Genomic DNA, 25436 nt, shown 5'->3' on the forward strand with positions numbered 1-25436 from the left:
AGCTGGTAGGTACTACCCGTAGCTACGGTTATGGACCAATCACGTTTCATTAAATCGGCAGTGACTGGCTGCGAGGAAAATCATACAAATAGTGATTTTTCTCTACATCTGGGTACAAAAAGGATTGAATGCAGGTATCGCTTGACTGCCGAGGTTTTGATATAACCTGGTACTGAGTTATTTCAATTGATACCTTAAAGGTGAGTACCAAAACACAGCCCTGATTATATCAGCTGTAGCACCAGTGGGCGTTAAATGAACGGCACTGTGCAACAGATGAATTTAGACGTCTATCTGAAATCTGACTGTTATTTAGTCAGTAGTCACAGTCTATCTTTGTGAAACCGGCCCCTGGTATCGGATCGGTACTCAGATATGCAAAGTTTAGGTATTGGAATCAGCACAGAAAAAATGGTAACGGAATATATCTAATTTTGACTGAGGTTGATGCTGAAGAAGACTTTGATAAGCAGTTGGAAACTCTGACAAAGTAGTAGGTGGGCCTTTGAGCTTAGATGATTTTTTTGCACATATTTCCCAAAGGTCAAGAATGGTCAAGATGCTCATTCCCTTCATAATAAACACACACTTTCACTGCACTAATGTAAATACATGAATAATTCTCATAGGCAGAGCAGAGGAATGAATTATTATCAGTGATTAAGTGCCGTAAAGGAAATTACTTCACATGAGCCTAAAGAATAACTCAATCAAACACAAATGACTGAAGCAGATGTGCATGTTGAAGTAAAGCTGATGTGGACAGGGCAGTCTTCAACCAGCCACTCCCTCCTGTTTACCCCAGGAGAGGCTCCTGTGGCTCGACCAGTCTCTTTTGACTCCAGCTCACTGGTTCCACCTGCGAACGCGCTGCAGCCCTGACAGGTCGACTCTCCTCCTCCTCCTCCTCCTCCTCCTCCTCCTCCTCCTCCTCCGCTCCCACACAGGCAGCTCGTCTCAGTAACCAGGTCCGTTTTATCCAGCAGCCTGGTGGCTGGTGTTTGGGCTCCGGAGGGCTGTGATCTGTGTGATCTGTGCCCAGGACGCTGCAGAGTCTGGTGAGTAGGTGGTGCTCTACGCCCCTCCTGTCAGTCTCCTCTCCAGCCGGTCCAGCTTTGCCAGGTTCTCCTTCAGGAGTTTGGAACCTGGGCTCAGAAGCAGGGCTCGCTGGTAGTACATCCTGGCTGCTGCGTAGTCTCCCTGCATGCACAGACACACAACCACACACATTACAGTGTGTTCAATCCAGAACTACATGAGGCTGTTGCTCTGTCAGCAGCTTCACTACAGTTTCATTCAGTTTCAGGAAGTCAAAAGCATCTCCTGATATTGTTGTGTCACAGATAAGAAGCTCAAAAAGACAATCTGAGCAATGATGGACTGCTTCCAAAAGTGTGTGACACAAATCATCTATTTACATAATACTTAATGGAACTATTTCCTATTTTACTTGTAATAATAACTTGAGCTGGAGTTGTGTAAATTATTAACATCCCTGCTAAATACCACTACATCATATCTGCAACAGGTTTAACTTAAACTTCTGACATGGGGCTGCTTTTCTAGAATGGACTACGATGACTTAAGTAGAAAACCAAGTATCAGTAGTTATTGATAAAACTTTACTTAGACGTGGAAATGATCTTATCTCTAAGAAAAGTCCAAACGTGACGGATCACTGAAGTGATTTTGCAGTTTGAATATGCACCTAAGCCTGTGGTGACCATCTGCATCAGCTTTATGAATAATGTGACAGAAGTTATCAATTAAAGGTGTGAAGAACTAATAGTGATACATGCCCAAGCTATGTGTTTGGCTTTGTTAACCCACTATTTAGTACACTGAATATTTCTTTATCACCGTCATGATCTCATACTCCCAAGAGTTTGCTTTTCTCTTTTGGTCCATAGTTTCATGACCGAACCTTGATCTGTGCAGTATCATATCAGAGGAAATCACTGATTGTTTGTCTGACTGTTAATTTGAGATCTATAGATCACAGCTCACAGAATTTCTTCTTCAAACATGCTTAAGCAAACCTTTTTGTGCTCAGAATCTTTTATGAATCAAACTTAAACACACTGTTGGAAATGAACTTAAGACTAAGTTCAAGTATGAATGTAAGAACATTTGGTCTAACTGATGGTTAAGATTAGATTCCTGGTGCTGGACTGCCAGCCCAAATTCATTTTTGGCAGATCCAGACTACATCACTACGTGACACACAATAACGTCAAGTCCAGAGTGACAGAAGTGCACCAGAGCAGCTGAGCATCACAATGTATCAGCATTGCTGAGTTTGTCTGGTTCAATGGACGAGTTCTGCACAGCAGCATACATGGCTACTGGCGCCTACGTCGTCACCACAGCAACCTATACAGATAGTTTGTCAATGTCTGAACACACAAAGCCAATCTGATCACTTTCAAATAACAGTGCAGCAGCAGTACACCTGTATCACAGTATACTGTGGTGAACACTGACAGTTATTACACCATATAACACCTTCTGTTTCATTCCTTTAAGGGTTATTATATCTGATCATATTAATAACAATAATTGTGTATCACTGTATACTATAAAAAATTTCTGGCTTGCAACCCTCAATGCAGACAGTCTGTCTTAAGGGATCTGATTTGGTCATGGAGAAAATCTTTCTATAACTAAGATTTTACAGCTTTATAAAAGTTTCTTATCTTATGAAGACAACATCATACTTGTCAAACTAATGTATCATTATGTAATTACATTTAAAAGGTGTCACATGTCCCCATTCATTTTAGATAGAAAGTGATTATCTCATACTGTGACCCCCTCCCTGACAAAAGTTAACACTGGTCTTCCTTTTTGGACCTGAATGCTCTGATTTTTTAAACTGCAGTCAGGGTATTATGTATTATGTATTATGTATTACGTGTTATGTTGTCATGGAGTCTGTAGCTGCAGGTTCAGCTTGACCCCCATTTTAGCTGCACCCAGCAGCCCTACAGCTCACTCTGTCGCTTGGTCAACAAAGAGTTCCCAAGCCTTTGGCGGCCACAGTTTCTGTCCTAGGAGACAGGAGTCAAGTGTATTTGTGGTCATGCCAATTGGCAAAAATGAAAAAAGAAAAAAAAAAAAAAAAAAAGCATGTAACTTCTAAAGAGGATTACATAACACGACCATATTCTGTAGAAAGACACATAAGACATAACACAGACAAACATATACACAACCACAAGATTCTGTCTCACTGCACAAGTGAAGAAGTTGAAAGAACTCTGCTCAAATAGATTAACTATTATTAACAACTAATCTTCTGTTAAGATATTGTACATTTCCTCTTTAGATAAACTTGAATCTTTGAGTTTTAGAAACTCAAAAAATTGTATTTAAAAAATTACTGAGTGAACCCATTGAAGTGAAGGTGAATAATTGTTAATATTTATAAATAGGCAAAGGTTCACAGCTCACTGTGAACATTTTTTAAAATACAACTTTTGGGTTTCTAAACCTCAAAGATTCAAGTTTATCTAAAGCAGAAAATTTAAATATTTAAACTAAAATTTACAGGTCACAAAACATTTTCTTCAAAACTTAAGAGTTTGAATGGGCTCAAAACCCCCAAATCTATTACAGCAAGTTGCCTTCAAATTTTGAGTTGTCTCCACTTTTTTATTAGCTATTCTTTAAATTTTGGCAAACTGAATGAGCTATTAGCAGTTTCCCATTTGTAACTGAGCCATGTCAGGCAGCTCATGGAGTTCTATAGAGCAAGTCTTTTGCTATGATATCTAAAGTGATTTATAGATGAGATCATGAAAGTGTGAGTCACACTGAATCCAAAAATATGGTTATTCTTGGCCACATCAGCTGCAGACAGTGTTGGTATTTCTTTGGTCACCAGAAATGACACCACACTTGAGCGTTCATGTTCACATATTACACACCTTATTCAATTTATGAGTGTTTTCTTATTTGGACACAATTTAGTTAACATTCTGCTGCACGGTTCTTTAATTTGCAAGTTACACCTTTTGATTTGTTCTCTTCCTGAGCTTCTCTGGCAAAAGATGGGAAAGATTGTCTTTTAAGTCCAGCCCACAGGGAGTGGAGGAGGCCAACAGGGAGATGGAAGAAGAGGGAACTTCAATTTAGACTTCTTAAAAGGCTCTACCAGTTTGGCTTTGCTAGCATTTGCTTGAAGTGAATTCTTTCCTTGTAGATCATTTCTTCTTTCTTAGGTTGTTCGTGTTTGCCTTGAAGTTAGATGTTTAATGTTTTTGGTCAAGTTTCCCCTTGTGTCTGTCCAGGACTAGTCCATCTTTTGAAGATCAGGTCAGTTCAGTTAGGCTGTGTTAAGTTGAGTCTGAGTTGTCCTTCTTTGAGTTTAGGTCCTCATTTTTGTCGCTTCTTTTTCTAGTTCCTTTGCTCAGCTCCAGACAGTTATCATGTCTGTGTGTTTACTTTTGACTGAGTTAGGACTCAGACAAGGAGCACAATGTTTGATGAAAAGTCTTTCGACTTAAAAATATTTACCTCAGACGCAAAGATTAAAAAGTCAACTAGTAATTCCCAGCAAGTCCACACTTTATGCTCGGGGCTCGGGGTTCATTATTACAGCCTCCACCTGGGACGCCATGTTTGTTGTTGTCAGTTATTTGGGGCATCTTTTGACTCTGAGCAGTGCCATCTAGTGGATGTATTGCATAACTATGCTAACATAAAGGATGAATAGAAGCATGTGGGCAGTGAGGGTTATAGTGTTTGAAATGGACGCATTCTATTTTTTTTTTCTGTAAAAAGGATATAAATAAGTCTTAATTTCCCAGAACCACTTTGAACCATTGCTCAGTGTCCAATCAAGTTGCAGGAGAGAAACATGGACGACTAACGTTACATTACTGAGCTCCAGTTGGAAAAAAACATGATACCAAAGATTATTTTGTTCATGTGCAAAAACTTTGTGGTGTTTAACAAAAAACCAACTGCTGTGTACAAAAAGTGCTCGTCAAAAATTACAGACACAACTTCCAACTTAAATTTACATTTGAAGTTGTACACATTATGGCTTGTTTAGGAAAAGAAACTCAGTGTTTTGGATTGAAAATGGACTTGAAACTTGTCAATCTTGACTTCAGACCTGACTTGAGACTTGCTTGTGACTTGGAAAACAATGGGCCTCATGCAAGAACATTTTCGTATTCTTTTTTTTTTTTTTTATAGTTTTCTTATTTTTGTTCGTATGATGGGCTCGTGAGAACGTCATGTCAGATTCAACAAATGTTTGTAACTTCAGATAACTGTGCAAATTATCCACCTGTGTGTATCTGAGTGCACGTGCACGAGACTTGTAAATTAGCATATTGACACCCCAATAATACCATAAACAGCTGTGCTTCCTGCTCCATATGTCAGGAGGTGTTCATTCATGAAAACAGCATCAAAAAATAAAAAGAAGAACTTTACAAGTTTGGAGTCTGATGTTCTGATTTCAGATCCATAAAAGAAAAGCTGTCATTTTCATAGATAATTAAATTAATAATGATAATTTACAATTATATTATAATTTGAAATGTAGTGAAATTGATTTTTCACACTGTGACTGAAATATACAGTAGTATAAAACTGGTGAATGCAACACGTCCACCAAAATCACTGATACACACCACTTGAGAACAAACCTGTTCATACCAGCGGTTCTTGCATGAGGCCCGATGACTCGGTGCCACCTCTGATAACTAACTTCCTGTTGTTTTTAAAACATAGTCTGTCCTGTATTGATCATCATAGCAAACATGTAACTAATGCACTGACACAAGACCAGTACCTGCATGGAGGACATGTAAATAATGCAGGCATGTGAGCCTATTGAATTGATCACCCAAGGCTGTAAGCCACATAAATAGATTCCCACTGCAATTTTAATGTAAGATAATATATTCAACATATTATGTTACTGCAGTAGACTGTAATGAGACAGAGTTGTTATTCTAGACCATAAAAAATGATCATTAAAAGTGCAACTACACCTTAAATAATAATAATACACACAGTCTATATTGTTCCAGTGGTGTTTCTAAATGGTCTCCTCAGCACTTGATATGGTCAGCTGAACAAGAGAATTACTTTAATTACAGTTTCCTGAGACTGCAGCATTATTCTGTTCCTCTGGCCTCGCTCAGACCTGCTATTAGCAGGTGTTTTGGGTGATCTGATCACAAGAGGATCACTCAGACCACATTCAGAGGCGTTCTGGGCCACACGTGACCACAATCTCTCAGCAGCGGCCCTGTTCAGACCTGGCATTAAACTGCGTCCTCGGTAATCCAATCACAGTCGCACAGCTCTGAGCATGTCAGCTCACACCTGGCAGTACACTGCACCTCCACATCCTGAGGGACCACTTGTGATCGGGCTGTTTTGTCAGTTTTTCTCAGTCCATTACTGCCCATTCAGTTGTTTATTCGTTCCTTTCTTCTGCAGGAGTTTTATAACTTAACTATGGCTGAGGCGAAGCACATTTTTACTTTTTCTGTCTGTGTGGAAATCTGATGTTTTGACCACAGATGAAGAAAAACTTTAATCAGAGAGTGTATAAAATTGTGATGTGATTAAGAATTTGCCATGTGTTTGCCAACACATTTACAAAAATGCACTGTTGTTTTTAACTGGCAGCTCGCTGAGACGCAACAGACATGATGTTTTTTTCTGAAAGAATGTGGTCACATGCAGCCCAGACCACCTCCGAATGTCTTCTGAGATATTCTGAGTGTGTTCACAGCTGTATTCAGAGCTGTCCTCTTGTGATCAGATCAGGACACACGTTAATATCAGGTCTGAGCAGGACCAGTGACTACACAATGTGTCCATTGAATGACTGCCTCCTCAACAGAATTCCTGTAAGTCAGGGTCCAAAATTAGCTTTGGTCCACAAGCCAAATGGCAAGTGACAGATTTGACCAGCCACTCAACAGATTACCATTGTTATTTGGCTGGTGAGTGAAACAAATCTAGCCAAAAGCTGGTGGCTGTTGCTAATTTCAGTCCCAGCAGCAAAGTCCACACCAAACAGCTGTCTGATTTTCATCTGGTTCACTGTGATGTGAATGATGTGTTTGAACTGTGTAACCAGCCAAGATGAACACACTGCCTGTTTCGACTGATTTGAACTAATAATACAATCTCATCAGACATCAGAATTTTGAGAAAATTCTTAATTATTAGATCCTTAAATTCAGCATCAAATGCAACACATTGTTGTTTCTTACCTTGCAAAAACAATTTGCCATGATGCAATTTCACAATTTATATAAAATTTATAAAAGATGACAATATTTTATTGATTTCACCCATGGAGAAAATTTTGCCAGACTCACATTAAAAAAACTGCACAATTTAGTGAGTTGTTGAATTAGGAGCAACTTTATAAACTTTGTGAGAGCTGTCTTCATTATTTGGGCCTTCTTGTAAGTTCTGCAAATGTTATATATTACATTATTTCTTTCTTTGGTTAAAAACATTGTGTCCGTTTGTCCCAGCCTGTTGGCTACTGCTATAAAGCCGTCGGTTAAAAACAGAGAACAACAATGTATTTGGTCTTTGTATATGGAAATGATATATGACATGTGGAGATACGTTCTAATGCCAGGTGTGGTCTGACTTACCTGGACCCTAAATCCTACAAAATCCCAGTTTAGCTCAACTTGTTATAAAACTGCAGCTAAGACAGATGGACATTACATGACACAGCAACATCTGAACTGATTCTCTTGAGTTAGGAAATAATTTGAGCGACGTTTGTCGACTTATGAGAACATACATAACCCCCGAGAAACTCCACAAATTCAATCCCAATATCCCAGAGAGTTGTATAACATGTAGAACAGAAAAGGGGATGCTGTTTCAGTGTATTTGGTGTAAACACATATAAGACTTTTGGAAAGGAATAATTAACATCATTTCCAAGATCATCCACAAAGAAATCTGTTTGCGCCCAGAGACGTGTATCCTTGGTATTTTTCCACATAAAACTAAGTTAATGAACCTTTGTCTTCTACATGTGAAGGGTCTTATTGCGAGGTATTGGAAAAGTGTGATGAACTCTGTTCAAAAACAATAATAATATATGTGTTAAAAAAAAAAAGCCAAGGAAAAAGATCCTGTGAACCGTCACCTCCAGGGCAGGAGTTTCACCGGGGCCATGAAGGCCATGTCCACTGTCCCCCGACAGTTTGGCCTTATGCCCCTCAAAAAATTATATGCAGCTTGCAGCTTTCTCTTTTGCATTTTTCCTGTCAACACGGTTTCTAGACACCAGTGCCTCTTGGTGAGATTCTGAATTTATATTGGGCAACACCAAGTGAAAAGCTGCCACACAACCGGTGGTGGGTGAGATTTTGAGCCTGGTATAAAACCAGCTTGTTTATGATAATATTTTGACACAAATCTGGCCTCGACCAGGAGGCTTAAACTCATCCTGATGTACCAATGCAGCAAAGCTGTCACTGAGGGAACTTCTGATAATAGAAGGTCAACTGTGCTGAGCTAAGAAAGTCTGATAAATTAGAAACGAATAAGACGAGGAACCATAGGAGAAATTCTGGTGGGTTGGTTGCTCTGTGGGCTGCTTGAGCAAACCATTATACAAAAACAAAAGCCAAAGAAATGTGTCATCTGTCCACTTTGATTATGTACCAGCCCACATCCTCCTCAAGATCCTCAACACCATCTCAGCTGTGTCGAGGTTTTGCAGCTGAAGCCATAAGACAGAAGACAAGAGAGATAAAATAAGTAAGGTTTAGTCGTGGCAGGCTGGTTATTTAGCTATACTGAGTGCCTTTTACAATTACAGTTTTCATGAACCAACCAATCACAGCCTAGAAGAGGCGGGACATAAGAAAGGTTGATGTGCTACAGTAAACACTACAGATGTTGAACTCATTGTAAAGCAGGGCACAAGGCTTGACTGGGACAAGTAAAATGCCAAGTTGGGCAGGTAAATCTGGCAACTCACTTGCCTGGGCGGGAAAGTGGCAAGTAGGAATTAAACTATTTTGACTGTCAATTAATTCAAAAGTATTTGTAGAAACTTGGTGTAAACATTACTTAATATAGCTTTACATGTGTTATTTCCATGGATTTAAAATCACTGGTCTTGATGATGACCAGAAATTCCAGGCCCAATCACCTCACAACAACAACAACAACAACAACAACAACAACAACAACAATAAGGATTCTAACTAATAAGCTGAAGCACTGTTGCAGTGTGGTAATGGTAGAACACAAGAGCTGTGGATAAGGGTTGGATATGATCCTGCATGTTTGTCAGGATTTAAGGAGCTAAATGTACCATAATACCTTTTTCCATTTTTTGACAAGAGCCTTGTTGAGCTGAGCACATTGGACTGGTTTAAAGGAAATGAAATTCAAAACCGTTTTGACACAATTATGATATGTTCTGACTTTAGAAATGAAGTGTCGTGTGCTACCTTAATGTGCTGAATCCCTCCCATGTTCATCCAGGCCTGGGACTGGTCAGGTTTGAGTTCCACAGCCAGCTTGTAGCTCTAGGAGGAGAAAACAAAACCAGACTGGAGTCAGAATCATATCATATTAGGCCATCAGACATCCTTCCTGTCAAGGAACAACAACATGATTTCCACTGCACTGTGATCCCAGCTGAGAGGCTACAGAGAGAGCAAGTCCATAAACCATTGAAAGTCCAATCATCCAAACCACATGTGAAGGAGGGTCAGGAGGCACCTGACTTTTTTGTTAGTTTCCACACTGGACAAACTTCATCTGTATGGAAAGAAACGTGTGCCAGTGATGAGAAGTATAACCCACACAAGCTTGTGGGGTGAAAAAGCAAAGGTTGATCAATAGCAGTAATGAATCACTGCATGGTGAAGTGGCTGGTTAGTCCGTCGATTCAGTGAAAACTGGGACAATGATCAGTCAGTCATTAGTATCTCTAAATGCACTATTAAAAAAAGCCTGGCCTGAATATTCCTCTGTAAATATATGATATTTAGGATTATAATAATCATTTTGCAACACTGCTGGTTTAGTTCTGCATGTCTGTTATGAAATGCAAAGCTTTTGTTAGCTCTTCTCCACTGACTCTGTGTCACTTTAAGGACTGATTTTGTAAATTTCCTCTACATAGTCAGGCACGTCTGTACTTAAAGGAATTCTTGTGCCCTCTGACTACTGGAGGGATCCTCAGACTTCATCCTGTTCTAAGGTCGAGGCTGAAAACTTGCCCTGTGTCTACACAGGCCATGAAGTGAAAGCAGCACATTAGCAGAGCAGCAGCAGCTTCACTCCTCCACCTGCGTCTACACAGGAGGCGTTCAGGCTCGGTCTTGTGTAGGTCAGTCACATTTGGCAGCACTCAGAGCCCAACACACAATCACTGTAGTAACATGTATAAACCAGAAGAAAATATGTTACAATCCTGCAGCCTGTGTAAACAAGCAGACACACCTACGAAGATCAGGGATTTGTTGTTGTTACTCTGACACAGTCTTCCAAAAAGTCTCACTGCATGTCGACACAGGAGGTGTTTCAGCAGCGTTTTTCACTCGCCCTTCTCTCCACTTGTCTGACAGAGCAGATTCGCTGCTATTTTAAAACCTCTGTCTGTCAGACACTTTTGAGCTTGACATTCTTATGCCATCTGACATTAACACACACCTTCCTTGGATTAGTATTTTGCACAGTATTCCTGTGCTGCATACTGTGAACTTTTGCACATTCCCTGGAGAATACTGTTCCTGCACAAATATCATACCTGACACACCTGAATGCAACTGTGCTCTCATTAATGGTATTAGTTAGACCTGTGGTTTTCCTGCTATGACAGGTCAAAAGGTATATTCCATGAAAAAGATCCATTAAGAAAATTGTAAGACTTCCTGGAAAGTTAACTGTGGAACATTTTGCTGCATCCTGTGTCGAGGTGAAATCCAATACATCCATGGTGATGTACAGAAACACAGCAGTGTTCCAGCTCCTAACACACCGAGGAGCACAGTGAGAATCATTAGACTTTATGTTCAACAATTACTTTCAGTGTTCTCTGGAAACGACTCAAAGACCAAGGACACGCACCACCGAGTTTATTCACTGATGGCAGCAGCTAGTGGTCACTGTTTTTATCTGAGGCAAAGAATTGATTCAGGTGGCCCAGTCTGACCCCCTACAATATTTTCTTCCTTAGTGTTAGAGAGCAGCAAGGCAGGGGAAGAGCCTCCAACTCCAAGTGTGGATTAGTTCCACCATGTACCGTAACAATAAGCGGGGACATCCCTGAAAAAAAGACGTCTGGATGGCAGCATAGGTTGCTCCAAAACCTGTATGTACCTTTCAGCATCAATGGGGCCTTCATAGATGTGACAGTTCCCCATGATGCAAAGGGCACTAACACACCCTCATACCATCACAGATACTGGCTTTAGAACTTTGCGCTGGTAACGGTGTGGATGGTCCTTTTCCTCTTTAGCCCGGAGGACACAACGTCCATTTGTGATTTGTGAAAACAATCTGAAATGTGGACTCTTTTTCACTTTCACTTTCACATTTCTGGATGTGTTGATTTATGCCTTTCTCTTTGCATGGTAGAGTTTTTTTACTGACAGCGGTTTCCCAAAGTGTTCCAGAGCCCATGTAGTGTCCTTTATACAATTATGTCATTTTTAATGCAGCGCATGTCATGGGAATGTACAATGAATATTAATAATCTAGCCCAGTAGAAATAAGAGCATGGATGACCTTCTCAAGAGTAGGCCAAGAAAGAAAAGACCTGATCTTCGAGACGGTTTTTGCTCGACAGAAACATGGTTGAATAATGCTTGTAATTTGCTTGTACCATTAGTATTCAAGAAAAGTGGGGAGAAGTATTCTTCTTCATACTTCTACATACAGAAGACCTGGATGATAGCAACGCTGGAGGAGGCTGTAATAATGTATGGCCTGAAAAGACGTAAAAGCGGAAGCAGAGTTGTGGACAGACTGTGCAGCATTAAACACATCACAACGTGTGGATGGTGGGGCTGCAGCTAACGATTATTTTCATAGTCGATTAAGCAGTTAAGCCCTGCAGTGAACTGGAGACTTGTCCAGGGTGTACCTCGCCTCTCGACTCCAGCCCCCTGCAACCCTTCAAGGAGAAATGGTTATGAACGATGGATGGATGGATTTAATCGATCAATTGTTGTCTTGATTAGTAGTTGTTTTGTCTTTACAATGCCATAAAAAATATCAATCGGTGTTTCCCAAAGTCCAGGATGACGTCCTCAAATGTCTCGTTTTGTCCACAACTCAAAGATATTCAGTTTCCTGTCTGAGAGAAGTAAAGAAACCAGAAAATATTCATATTTCAGAAGCTAAAATCAGAGAATTTTGACTTAAAAAAGAATGACTCCACATTTAATCGATTATCAATAGTTAAGTTAGTCAATCAGCAGTTGACGATTAACTTGATAATTGATTAAGAATTGATTACTTGTTGCAGCTCTTGTGGACGGACAATTCTTTTCACTGCCTAATACAGGACAAACTTCATTTACAATTCTAATGGGTTCTTAAAACCTCTGTTGCATCCTGTAGTCGTGTCTTGCTTTAAGTATTGGTTACACTGCTACACTGCCCCCACAACTCCTGCAGGTACTGCTCTGTTTCTTCTGCATCTGTAACCTTTCAGAAAACTTACAGAAGTACAGATGAAATGAACATAGCGTACAGACAGAAGGCTCCGTCCGTATCTAACATAGAGCAAAAATCAGCCTTTAAATTAAATTAAAATAACTTAAAAAATACACTTGATAAACTTCTGACTTTTGCGATCCCTATGAAAACAGTTTACTTTTTCTTCACCAGACCTCTTTGAATTATGCCTGAATGCTGAAATTCTATGTTCAAGGCCAAAATATGATGAATAAACAGCAGTGGAAACAGTCTGCAGTATTTAAAAGCCTCAACATTTGCACGCCGTTTATTTATGTGTCTTATCTGCAGGGATTAGGGCTGGGCCTTGCATGTTCGAATCAGCAGCCTAGACTTTCTGCTCTGACACACTTGAGACAAAAAACAGACATAAAAGTCCTAAAATAAACCAGTTAAGAAGCGCACTTCAAACACTTTCTGAGGCTGCTCGCCTTGTTTGTTTTGCTCCTTCAGAGACTGTGCTAATGCCAGAGAAACAACACAGCATCACAGCATTATCTGTCTCGGCTAATAAAGCCGTTTCCATGCACAAACACTGCTCTCTTTCAAGCTGCGGTGGCCTGAGATGACCTCCTCGCCTCTTCCCGTCCTGTTTCCACTCCGTCAGTGTTTCCCACAAAGAACTAGGAGTCGTGTCTCTCAGGTTTGTTTTCTCTCAGGCCTTTTTCTCAGGAAGTCAATCAAGGCTTCCCGTGCAGGAAAAGCACTTTCCAGAAACTTCTATCCCTGATTAGATCTGAGCCATGGGCATGCGAACATGTTATTTACAGTGTGCCAACACATCTGTTTGAATGGGAACTCCCAAGGTGAAAGTGAAGGGCGTCGGACTGAGGAAGTCCTGCCTGAAAGCAATTCTAGCAGCAAGCTGGATCTCTTACATGATTGTTGCTACATGTGGTTAGACGTGTGTTAGCAGGTTTTCTTTTGAATCTTTTCAGCCAATTTATGATTTCAGTTGCATTTACAAATGGTGTTTTGGAACTGCAGCTGAAAACATTAGTCCTAACCACCTAACCACAGGAAGAATAAAATCATTTAGGGCTCAGATTTAGAGTTAAGACACCTGAGCTGGGTTTAGTTATCCTGGGAACCACAAAGCTGAGTTTGTGTTTTCATTTGCTCTGGCAGATACATCTGCCTCGCTTCCATTCAGACAGTATTCCAACAGCTGTGGATCCTGTCAGGCCAATAACAATAATTCATGATTGGCCGTAGGTGCATCCAATTGTGTCCTGTCAGCAGGTCCATCCAGCACAAAGCCCCTGGTTCCAGTAACTCAGATCATTCTCACCTAAAATGTTCTCAGAAACATATTTAGTGTTCTGTTTAGCTGTAATACGAGGAAAATTATAACCAGGTGGCCACCATTTTTGTACCTTGCTTAGAAACAGATCAAGCACAGCTACGTCACAGGTTTTCTTGCTCTGATTAGTTGTATGTCTATCAAATTGCATCCAGAGTCAGTTTGGTCTGCATTCATTGGTGACGCTCCCTGGAAATTGAAAATTTGCGAATTAGGGTTTTGTGTTTTATGTTTTGTTTTGTTTTTGGCATATCCCTTCAAATGTAAGTCAGAAAATTCTGTCTCTCTTTCTCGCTCTGACTCTTCCAGTTGTCTGTGTCGATCCATGTCATGTGTTGCAAGTAGAAACGTGATGCTCACTGTGAAGCAAGAAGAGAGAGACGGTGCAGCAAATGCAATGGCAAGCTGAATGGATGGAATAAAGCAAAAAATTGAAGAAGTTTCAGAATAAAATCCCCAGTTCTTCAGGGATGACCATTACATTGTGGAAACACTGGTATAGAGATTGTAATGCTGGGGTGCCCTGATAGCTCAGTTGGTAGAGCATGAGCCCTGAGCCTGACCCTAAACCTCTAGACCACAAACAACACGTCAGCATCACATTCCCATGATAACCTAGTTCACGCCACACTGTAGTGTCTCTCTAGGATCTGCATTGTCCATGCATTTTAAAGCATCCAGCAGCAAGTGAGCAGCCAACTTTCTGTGCAGTGTGAAGTTTTCCTTTATTTTGTGAATATTCCTGATCTATTTTTCCATCAACACAATGCAGAAACACAACAGTATGCGTGCAAGCAGTGGCTGTGGATGAGCAAAAGAGGAAAGGGAAAAAAAAGAGTGCGGACAGTTGTTAGTGATCAGAACAGAGGGATTAAAGTTAAGGTGTCTGGTGGCAGTAAATGCGCAGTTTGCCCACTACACAAACACTGCAGAAAAGTTCAAGATGTTCGGGGTCTTGCCTCCCACCTGCTGGTTGAAGTGAAGGGACAGTCTGTGGGATTAAAGTGGAGCAGAGTGAGCTGCCCAGAGAGTGTGGAGCAAACTCTGCTTCGTCTCAATTACAAATATGGATAAATTATGTTTTAAGTGCCTTTTTATCAGCACCAGCCTCATGTTTGCACATGTATTGTCAAAAAAATAGACTTGAAGTCTAAAACGCTTCACAGCTGGGACGTGAGATGCACAGAGCTGGTGCAGACACATGCGTGGACTAAAATGAGTTTGTGTTGTGTGAGACATACAAATGAAAAACGCATGCTGTCAAGACAGAGGGTGAGTCTTAATGCAGCGGCCCAGGGCTCGACTGACCTACGGCCTTCTGCTGCATGTCTTCTCCTCACTCTCTGCCCCTTTTTGTATCGTGTCATGCCATATCTTAGACTGTCCTATCTAATAAAGGCATACAAATCCCCAATAATTCTTAGGAAAAAGAGACTGTAATGTTGCTCTGACATATAACAGCAAAAAAGCCACAGTCAAACTTTTCCACTGCTCACATCAATTAAACGTGGTCATAACAGCAGTCTCTCCAGTACGATATTTCACAGCGCTGCGCTCGGCTGTTCAGAGGAAAAATGACAAAAAAGGGTAGCGTGAAGAATGAAAAAAGGAGCAGTTTTGGTTTTGTTTGTTGTTAAATTAAGTTATTTTCATTGGATGTAAGTTTACGAGGTTGCGTACATCCTGTACTCCTGAACAATTGGCTTCAACCATGAACTGTACACAACCTATTCAATATACAGTCTATGGCTCCAACACACTATTTTGACTACTATAAACATTTTTGCATGTGCAATGGCTACATGTTGCTCCTTTAAAAATAAATATCTCTAAAAAGCAATATCAGAAACAAAAAAAGTATCAATTTTAGGAGATGCTGTTCATTCACACAACAGTACACAGTATACCTACCTCAGGACATTTTGTTAAGGCTGTGAGCACATTAGCAGATAAAGCTTGTGGAACTTATTACATTATATGAAAATTCCTTTCCAAAATTAAAACCTCCAATAAAGACTTGGCTTAAAATTTTTAAGTGTTACTGCACCAATCCTTTTATATGGAGGTGAAATTTGTAGCCCATTAATTCAACAAGAGCACTGGGACTCAGTGCCAACCGCCCAGTTGAAAAATTCCATCTTGAGTTTGGTAATAACATCCTGAGAGTCCACAGAAACTGTCCAAACCACTGCTGCAGAGCGGAGCTGTGCCAATTCCCCCTCTTCATTAAAATTTTAAAAAAAGAACAATCAAATTTTGGAACCACTTGATAGAGTCAGATTCAGATTCACACCGTCACAGAGCAGACACAGCTGTGTGACCCCAGATAAAAATACCTGGAACTCAACGAATGAGGAAACTGTATCCATATGTCAAAGTGATGCTGAATAATTTACAACTCAGAGGTCAAACCAATAAACAAAGGTAATACATTAAAATATTTCAAGCAATCCAAAACACAATCAAATCAATAAATAAACTAGAATGCTATTATTTACCAGATAGAGTATTTCAGTTATCCCAATACTGAAGCCAAATAAATATCCTATAAAAAGACATACCCTTACTAGATATAGACTTATACAACACGTCCTTATACCTACTTGACAGATTAAGTCGCTGTAGACTCCTGCAGAGTCATTTGACCCAGAAATGAATGCCGACTGTACCCTTTCCCACTGATGACAAAAGCAAGATTTTTGTGGGTCTTATTTTTTTTTTTGTCCAGTGTAAAATAAAGTTTTTACTCAAAATTTTGCACATATACACACATTTTTCAACACAGCTCATTCCCATTTCCAGTGGACCAGTTTGCCTCAACTCATATGGGTGCAGAAGAGCAGAGAGGAAGAGGTTTTCAAAAGCTTTTGTGTTCACCTCTCAGTACTTTTGCAGCTTCTAACCAAAACTCTGTGGTCTCAGGACAGGTTTCTCTCCTGCCTCGCTGTTTGCACTTTAAGGTACCTGCTTTATTTTATGGTCTCGTTGACTTTTCACCCAACATTTCCTGATTTTGCTGCTTCAAAATGAAAGCTTTTAAGTAACAAAATAATAGGTGATGGAATTTATTCAAAACGAGTCAAGCCAAGCAGCACGTGTATGAAAAATGAGCAAAAGAGTCCGTTGTAGAATGGGCTTTAGTGACGATAAACTTGCTATTGAAACTGGTCGGCAAAAGAAAGGCTAACAAACCATTTGTATCCAAGTTGAGACAGAAACTAATTTCCTCATTAGCTGTCCAGTTAAACAAGATTTCTTCATCAAATTCAACCAGAAAACCTAAGCTCCCAACAGACAGACTAATTCAACTCGTCTCAGAGAAGACAGTGCTTCAGTAGCACTAGTTGGGGAATAATACTGCATGTAACAAAGCAAGATGTGTTTCAGTGCAAGATAATGAGCAAATGTCTTTTCTTTTCTTTCATTTTATTGTTTACTATTTATATTCTGTTTGTCTTGGCAACATGTTTGAACCCAATCACCATGCCAATGAAGCCAATTAAATTTAAACTGAGGGAGAAAGAAAGGAAGAGGAAAGAAGGGATGAAGAGAGCAGTACCTCGAAGGCTCGGTCCAGCTGGTTCATCTCTCGGAGCTGGTTGCCTTTGGAGAAATACAGCTCTGCTCTCACTGTCAGATCACTGGGATTCTGCTGCAGGGCCCGATCCAGAGCATCCAGAGCCTGGCACACACACACACACACACACAGAGTCAGCACACACTGGCACGCGCACAAAATACAAACACACAAAAATCCCTTGCTCTCAGAGTTGGACGTCCTGCTGTTTGAAGGTACGTCCTGGCGCGACTGTTGAGAGTCACTGCTGGTTTAGATCAGAAATCACAGCGGGCTTTGTGAAAAGACCCCTTCACTGCCTGCTACCCTGAACCATGAAGAAGAGAGGGATGGAGGGAAGAGAAGAAGAGGCAGGTGATGCGGAGAGGATGAAGTCTAAACTGATTTAAAGCAGAGCTAATCAGACAGAAACATGCAGAGAATTGCCACGCTGACAGTGAGACAGACAGAAAGGACAGCGAGAACTACAGAAGGCCATTTCTGAAGAAACTGTGGCTGTGAAGGCTGGATGTTGAAAATCTGATGCTAAACTGTACTGCTGGCTTTAAAGGTTGAATAACATGAAAAAAGGAGGAAAAATGTGGAATATTTGAAGGGTTTGTTAACAAGCTCAAGCTAAACTGAATTGCTGATTTTAGTTTGCATGTAGAGGCAGCTGCAGAAGTATGAAGAGTTGGAAAAGTGGGAAAGGGTCCAATTAGTATGAATGGGATTTAAAAGTTGAATAAACCTCATAATTTAAGACATGGAACATTACAAGGTTTGAATAGAGTTTCTGGGTTGAAGTATGAAGGCTATAAATAGTTGAAAAAGTAGAAAAGGAAGGACGGATGCAAAATAACATGTTAGCTCAAAGCTAAACTGAATTACTTAACTAATGGCAGAGAGCTGAACTGAACAGCTGAATGAATGAGGAGATAGAAGCTGAAAAGAGTGAATAGTTGGAAAAGTGGGAAAAGGATATAGCATAAGCTAGGAGCTAAACTGCATTTCTGACTGTCCAGCCAGGCAATTTTGTTTTGGGGATTTCTGCTTTTGCTTTGCTTTTGGATGTGTGTTGTTTGATTGTTAGGCACTGACCCGACAACCTGAGACCCCAAGCAACCAGTTATACTGTTATGGCATCTATTAGTATATGACAGGGCTGGTACAATACACACTCAACACTAACATGATACTTAGGTAATTCGACATGCATTGAAACTCTCAAGTATTGCAATTAGATTTTATGACTTATTACGATTTATTATTTTTATTACTTTTTTTAACACTAGACCATGTGAAAAACCTGAATCATACACTTCTAGAGATCATATATTGTTAATTCATGAAAGCAGTAAAGTGCTCCCACTCATCCAACTAGTACAATGAGAATATAATAAATAAAATAATGTTGGTCCAGAATGAATGGAGCCCTGGAAACTGCACACAGTACTACTATGAACATCCTTCACATGTGAAACTCAACTTTCAAACTGTGGATTCTGAGTTTGCGTTTTGACCCTTTGAGGTTCCTGTAGTTGGTCAGTATGGAGTATTGAAGCCAGAGTAATAAATTGAGTTGACAGTGTTGAAGGCTACAGCTCTCAGCTTGCAGGGGTAGAAGTAACTAATTACAAATACTCAAATTACTGTAATTAAGTTGTTTTTCTGGGTAGTTGTATTTTTACCAATGCCTTTTATGATGTGTGTACTAAATAATATAGTAATATAGTAAATAGTAGTACAATAGTAAATATGGCTACATTTTTGTAGCCAGGAAGGTGATCTGATTTCAAATGGGACAAGTGAACCAGATGCATATGGGTGAAAAACAAAACACTGCAAATCACTGCACAGGTTTGGAATAAGGATGTTGATGTTCAATAATTAATTCTTAATCAGTTAATTGTTGCTAAGAATGTAATAAATTAAAAATGTATTTATCAATATTTAATAACTAGTCCAGAAAATGGCAGTAATGTCTGGCAGAACCATTTGTTGAAACCTAAAACAATAAGGAATTGAACAAAAAACACAGAAAAAAATTGGAAGTGATAAGAAAAAAAAACATGCATTTTGTATCTTACAAACCTAAATTATTAATGATTAATCAACTGTTAGCATTTTCAACTGTCAGTTAAGGAAAATGTACAACATTTGCAACCCTGGTTTGAAGAGGTTGAACAACACAGGAGTCATTTAGACTGAAGATTTAGAAAAACAGAAACTCCTCTGATTAAAGGTCTGCTACTGATGATGCATGGAACATTAATGGTTAAAAAGTAACTAATATTCTGAGTAACTTTTGACAATACTTTGTATTTAACATCAGTACTTTTACTTGTAATTAAGGCCTGAAGGTTCACAATCACAATGCTAATTTTTTTTAGCTCATGAATAGGAATTGCTATTATATGTTAGCATGGAGCCAAGTGCTGGTTATTTATATACAAAAATTGATTCAGGTATCGTAAAAAAGAAAAATCATGATACTTAGAAGACTCGACATCTGTAGTGACACGTGGTCCAGTCCAGACTGACCTGCAGTCTGTTTTTAATGTGAAGAAGTGGATGAAAAAAAGCTTTTTTTGTTTCACTGTTTTTATTGTGATCATTTTGACTGCAATTAGAAATTGCAACATCAAAAACACTTAGTGGGGAATGATCATTTTGTATGAAAATTTTCAGATTTACTGAAAAAAAAAAACTATTAAAATCATGTTTTCTGTCATCTGGAGAGCAAGATTTGTAGTCCAGGATATCTCTGTTGCACTACAATATTTCAATATATAGCTGTTTTCACACACATTTTTCCTTTCCGTTCCTGGTTCTTATCCACTCTGTAATGCATAAATATTATTGGCTGTTCAATCTAAAACACTTCATTTTGTTCCAGTTGTCAGCAAATCCTCCTTTTGTGTTGTGAAAGCATGATGGGACAATAGTGAAAATAACTTCCTGTCAATGGACACGCTGGCTGGATGACTGCATTCACACAGAAGAATTGATACTTGCTGTGAAAGTGGGTCACAGTGAAAGTGAAAGACAGACAGCAGAAGTGCTGATGGTGCTGATAGAACAGAGTGGGAGGATGAGTGGCAGCTGCTCGCCGGCAAATGGCTGCAGCTCTGATGTACAGCAGAGGTGATTAGTTTCCACGGTAACTGTTGGAGCGGAAACCATCTCCTGCTGAGAGTTTATCGTTCCCGAGTGTGATCGTCTCAGCATGCTGTGTGTGTTATGACACACACACACACACACACACACACACACACACACACACACACACACCTCTGTGTAGTTGCCTCGCTTGCTGTAGATGGCAGACAGGAGGCGGTAACATTCGATACAGCTGCCTTCTCTGGATATGATGTCCAGGGTCATCTTCTCTGCCTCTTTGGTACGACCAGCCATGGCTAAAACCTGAGCCTGCAACACAAACACAGTGTGTGTGTGCGTGTGTGTGTGTGTGAAATGAGAGAAACTGATTTTTCAAAATTCAAGGCCAGACAGATGTTGTTTTGGTGAGTATCCAGGATGTGGCAACTTTTCCAAACCACACACATAGACATCCTGGCATTCCATGATTCTGTGAGTGTGTGTGTGTGTGTGTGCTGACCAGAGCCAGCCAGATGTCAGTGCTGTCCGGCTGCAGGGCGGCGGCCTCTCTGTACACCTGCAGGGCCTCTTCGTAGCGACCTGTGTTGTAGTAGAGAGCTCCGAGCGGGGTCAGGATGTCCACCTTCCTCGTCACCTGCAGCGCCCTGCGGACAAACGATAGAGGTCACAAACCCGCCTCACAAAGGTTTATCTGGCTACAGAATAAAAATGAAAGCAGTTATTAGGCTGGGCAACAGCTGCACCTGCTGCCACACAACTTTTCATCCAATAGTTCATTTACTCCTCATTTAATTTGTCAACCTTGTTGACCGTATGCTTGACCTGCATTCACACTGTACATAAATCACCTGAATGATGATTCTTTCCTGCTTTAACCAGCAAATAAACTAGATAATTAAATCTAAAATGCATAAAGAGGAGGAGTCTGTCCACTGAGGAGTGCCATTCATTTCATTCTTTTTGTCTTTATTTATTTATGTTTGTTATTTCTTTGGTTGTTGTTTCCCATTAAAAGGAAGAGGTGGGCCCCGCCGCCCCTGCATATATTATGTTATCTGAATCAGAATCAAAATCAGAATCGCTTTATTCACCAAATGTACAAAGTACACAGGAATTTGACTTGATGATGCAGTGAGACTAACTTAAAAGATTAAAAAGTTAAAGTTAAATGCAAGAATTATGTACAAATAAGAATATTATATAAGAATAAAAATACTATACAAAGTGAAAATAAAAGGTACTAATAAGATAGTAATATAAAGTTAAGAATAAGAAGCTATACTGCACTTTGCTGCACATTATAAATAGCATCATGGGATGCTTTATCTGCAGGTGGGAATAGTAATTGCAATTACACATGTATTACACGGTCATATACTCTTATATTATGATATATTGTATTGTATTGCAATCTTATATTGTGTTATATTATTTTGTATTTAATGATGATAGTGACAACATTAAATTATTATCATAGTATTGGCGTTTCACAAAGTTTAGGAAGTTTCCTCTCACTCAACAACTCAGAAAATTGCATGATTTTTTTAAGGTAGTCTGGGGATGCTGCATTTTGTATTGTGTTCACAAACATCTGGTGCTTCCCTGACAGCTAAACGTGTAATTTACATTATAATGAACCAGATGATGAACTTACAGGATATCAGTTAAGTTGTCTGTGTTGACTTACACACTAGTCAGCACTGGTCTCTGTTTGTGGTTTCAAAATCAATAAAATGCTGATTAACTGATGCTAAAATATTACAAGCAGGTTCTCAAAATACATGAACCTTAACATTCACTTTTAATTTCCCATTAAAGGAATATCTGTATATTCAGTACAGAGTTTGGTTCAAGGCTGATGGAAAATTAATTTGAAAATCGATCTTTTGTAGGCTGCATTCTGATTTTCTTAAAGATTCTGTTCATTTGTTGTTACTGTATTTCCCATATGGCTGGAGTGTGATTCAGTGATGTAATAGATTATTTTTCCTTCTGTAAATACTTTCTTCTTAGACTCTAAATGTTATGAATTAGTCAGCTATCAATTTCTTTTAGTCCAGGTTTAATAAAAACTGAAAATGCTTCAGAAAAAACAACTGACTAAAGAACAGTCACTTTTTTTTCTCTTTTTCTTGTCGTTCTGGGAGATCAAAGGTCACAATCAGCTACGCAGCAGCAGCCAAAAATAAAAATATGATACTTTACTCACCTCTTGTACCAAGACTCAGCTTCTTTGTTCTCATTGGACGATCGTAGCAGGCGGCCCAGGTTCACCATGGCAACATAGTGTGCTGGTTTGAGTCGAACAGCTTGCTGGTAGTGAGCGGCTGCCAGCTCCCCCTCTCCTGGACCAGAGGACAGAGCAAAGAGGAGGGAAAGGAGGCGGGAGGATGGTGGGAAGGCATGAAGATGAGAAATTAGGAGGAAATGAGGAAGGAGACAAGAAATGTACAGAAGACAGGAGGGATAGATGAAGTCAAGGAAAAAAGAAAGTATGTAAGAGAAGTGAGGCAGCAGACAGATGGAAGGAAAGGTGGAAGAAACATCTATTAAATGTTTTTCAAATGCAATACCTGTTGTTCATTTATATTCCAAAGACTTGAAGGAGTGTTTATGATGATAATAGTACTACTAAAAATAAAATAACCATTGATTCTTATGTGGCATCTGGTAAAAATGTCTGCAACCTGCAGCTCTTTAGCCCCCCACCAGTGGCTCCTTTTGACTATGACAAAAGAATTTATGGAAATTAATAACAATTATTATAGCATCTGGTATTACTTCATTTCATTTTTGTAGGTCTGTAAGAGATTTTTGAGTTTTCAAAATTTTGAAAAAGGTTTACCAACTACCAACAACTCTTTTGTTGAGGTAATTTACTTTTCTTCTTGGAAAAAAAAATGCACTTAAAAAATTATAGAGTAAATTTTAAGTGAAAATGAGTGTCATAAAAATCCTATTTTCAGTTATATCCATTTCATTTTCAGGCACCAAAATAAAGACAAATCAGGTTCACAGCTCCCTGTGAACAACTTTTTATTAATTTATTTTTTTAAGATTTAATCTTATCTAACGAACAATAATGGATTTTCTCAACTAAAGATTACAGGTCAGCAAAACTTTTTACATTTTATTTCAAAACATAAGAGTTTGAGTTGGACTCAAATCTATTGAAGTACGTTGTTTGAAATTTTGAGTTGTCTCAGCCGTTTTTGTTACAGTGTTAAATGATTCTTATATTTTCCGGCTGTAAAAATGTGTAGTTAATACACCAAATTAAAAGCAAAATATTTCGTCAACTAAAATGTGTGTCATAGCCTGTGTCCATGGTCCGGTGCCTTTTCCTCGAAATTCTGACCGTGGCTCATCTTCTGGAGTCTCTATAGGCCACTTATAGATGACAAATAAAGAAGATGTCTTCAGGAAAAACAGAATTTAATAGCTGCAGCTCCAAAATTTTCCAAAATTGTCTAAAGGTTGCAGACCTCCGTATTAAAGTAAGTTCAGTTAAAGTGCTTATCATAAATCAGTACTGATGAATTCTACACTCATTTAAACAAAATCAAAACCAGATGAATCCAGTCATCATATCAATATCAGTCATATCATATCATGCACAGGAGATCTAACACTCCATGTTTACTTACAGCACCACAGCGCTGTCTTTTAGTTCAAGAAATAAAAAGATGTGTTGACTTTACATCACTGCTGACCATTATCCACGTGTGTGGACTCCATTCAAAAGACGTGGACTCAAGTAACAAATTTGATGACTTTAGATTCAACTTGACAAAATCAAAAAAGACTTGCAACTTGACTTGAATTCCAAAAACCTGTTATATAAAAAAGTGGATCCTCTGATTAATTAATTTCCCTTCAGAATAAATCAGAGATGTTGTGAATAAAGTCAAAACATCGAGAATAAAGTAGACAAGTCGAGAATTAAGTCAAAACGTTGAGGAAAAAAGTCAAAAGGCAGAGAATTAAGTTGATATTTTGAGAATAAAGAAAAAATGTTGAGGAAAAAAGACCTTCATTAAAATCACACACTAAAGACACCAGGCAGCTACAACACATCAATACAAATCAGACTGGTCTGTTATGACTCCATATTCTGCATGTTTATGCAGGAGACGTCATATAAGAGGGGCTGAACAGTGACTAGTTGTTCAGTTCTGAACACGGTTCTCAAAATACTGACCCACAAGACAATTTCATAAGGCATTTACTGTTCCATCGGGTAGAGTCAGATGGCCAAAGACTCCACAAAAATCTATCCAGCACTGAATAAAATCATTTTTAAGCGTGTCTGCTGATTGAATTACAGTTGGGAGCAGAGGCTGCTGCTCGAAGTTTTCGAGTCTGCTGACGCAAACCGTTGCAATCACCTTCCCTGCTGCTGGAAATCAAATTCAGAAGACAACAAGTCAAATTGGATACTGTGAAAAGAACAATGTGAGTTTGTAAGAAAAAAAGGTTGCTGTTGAGCAGCCACCTCCAAAAAACTTCTGTGTTAGACTTTTCAACAGGCACAGACACACACTCAGAGGCAAATTACACCTGTGAAATCTACTGCAATTTAATAAAACATGTCTGGCATAAATTCTACCTTTACAATGTTTATAAAGCTCAGTTTCTTCTGATATCAGATGTGTGTGAATTCAATTATAGACCTGTTACTCTGTCACACTGGACTGTGTCAGAGAAACACCTCTGAATATAATGCAGTCCAGCACAACA

General features: G+C 39.3%; 1 protein-coding gene across 1 annotated transcript in view; it reads right to left on the bottom strand.

Annotated features, from left to right (window-relative positions):
- Positions 1 to 241: 241 nt before the first annotated feature.
- tmtc1 (transmembrane O-mannosyltransferase targeting cadherins 1) overlaps positions 242 to 25436 on the bottom strand; it is a 212900-nt gene continuing 187705 nt past the window's right edge. The window contains exons 14-19 of the mRNA XM_084711318.1: positions 22906 to 23041; positions 21196 to 21340; positions 20868 to 21005; positions 17577 to 17699; positions 9474 to 9551; positions 242 to 1200 (exon numbers count right to left, since the gene is read on the bottom strand). Coding sequence (XP_084567444.1) covers positions 1075 to 1200; positions 9474 to 9551; positions 17577 to 17699; positions 20868 to 21005; positions 21196 to 21340; positions 22906 to 23041 — 746 coding nt within the window. The 3' untranslated portion in view covers positions 242 to 1074. The remainder of the gene's footprint in view (positions 1201 to 9473; positions 9552 to 17576; positions 17700 to 20867; positions 21006 to 21195; positions 21341 to 22905; positions 23042 to 25436) is intronic.

The sequence above is a fragment of the Lutjanus erythropterus genome, chromosome 22 (assembly GCF_056507025.1).
Source record: "Lutjanus erythropterus isolate fLutEry1 chromosome 22, fLutEry1.hap2, whole genome shotgun sequence".
Classification (NCBI taxonomy): Eukaryota; Metazoa; Chordata; class Actinopteri; order Lutjaniformes; family Lutjanidae; genus Lutjanus; species Lutjanus erythropterus.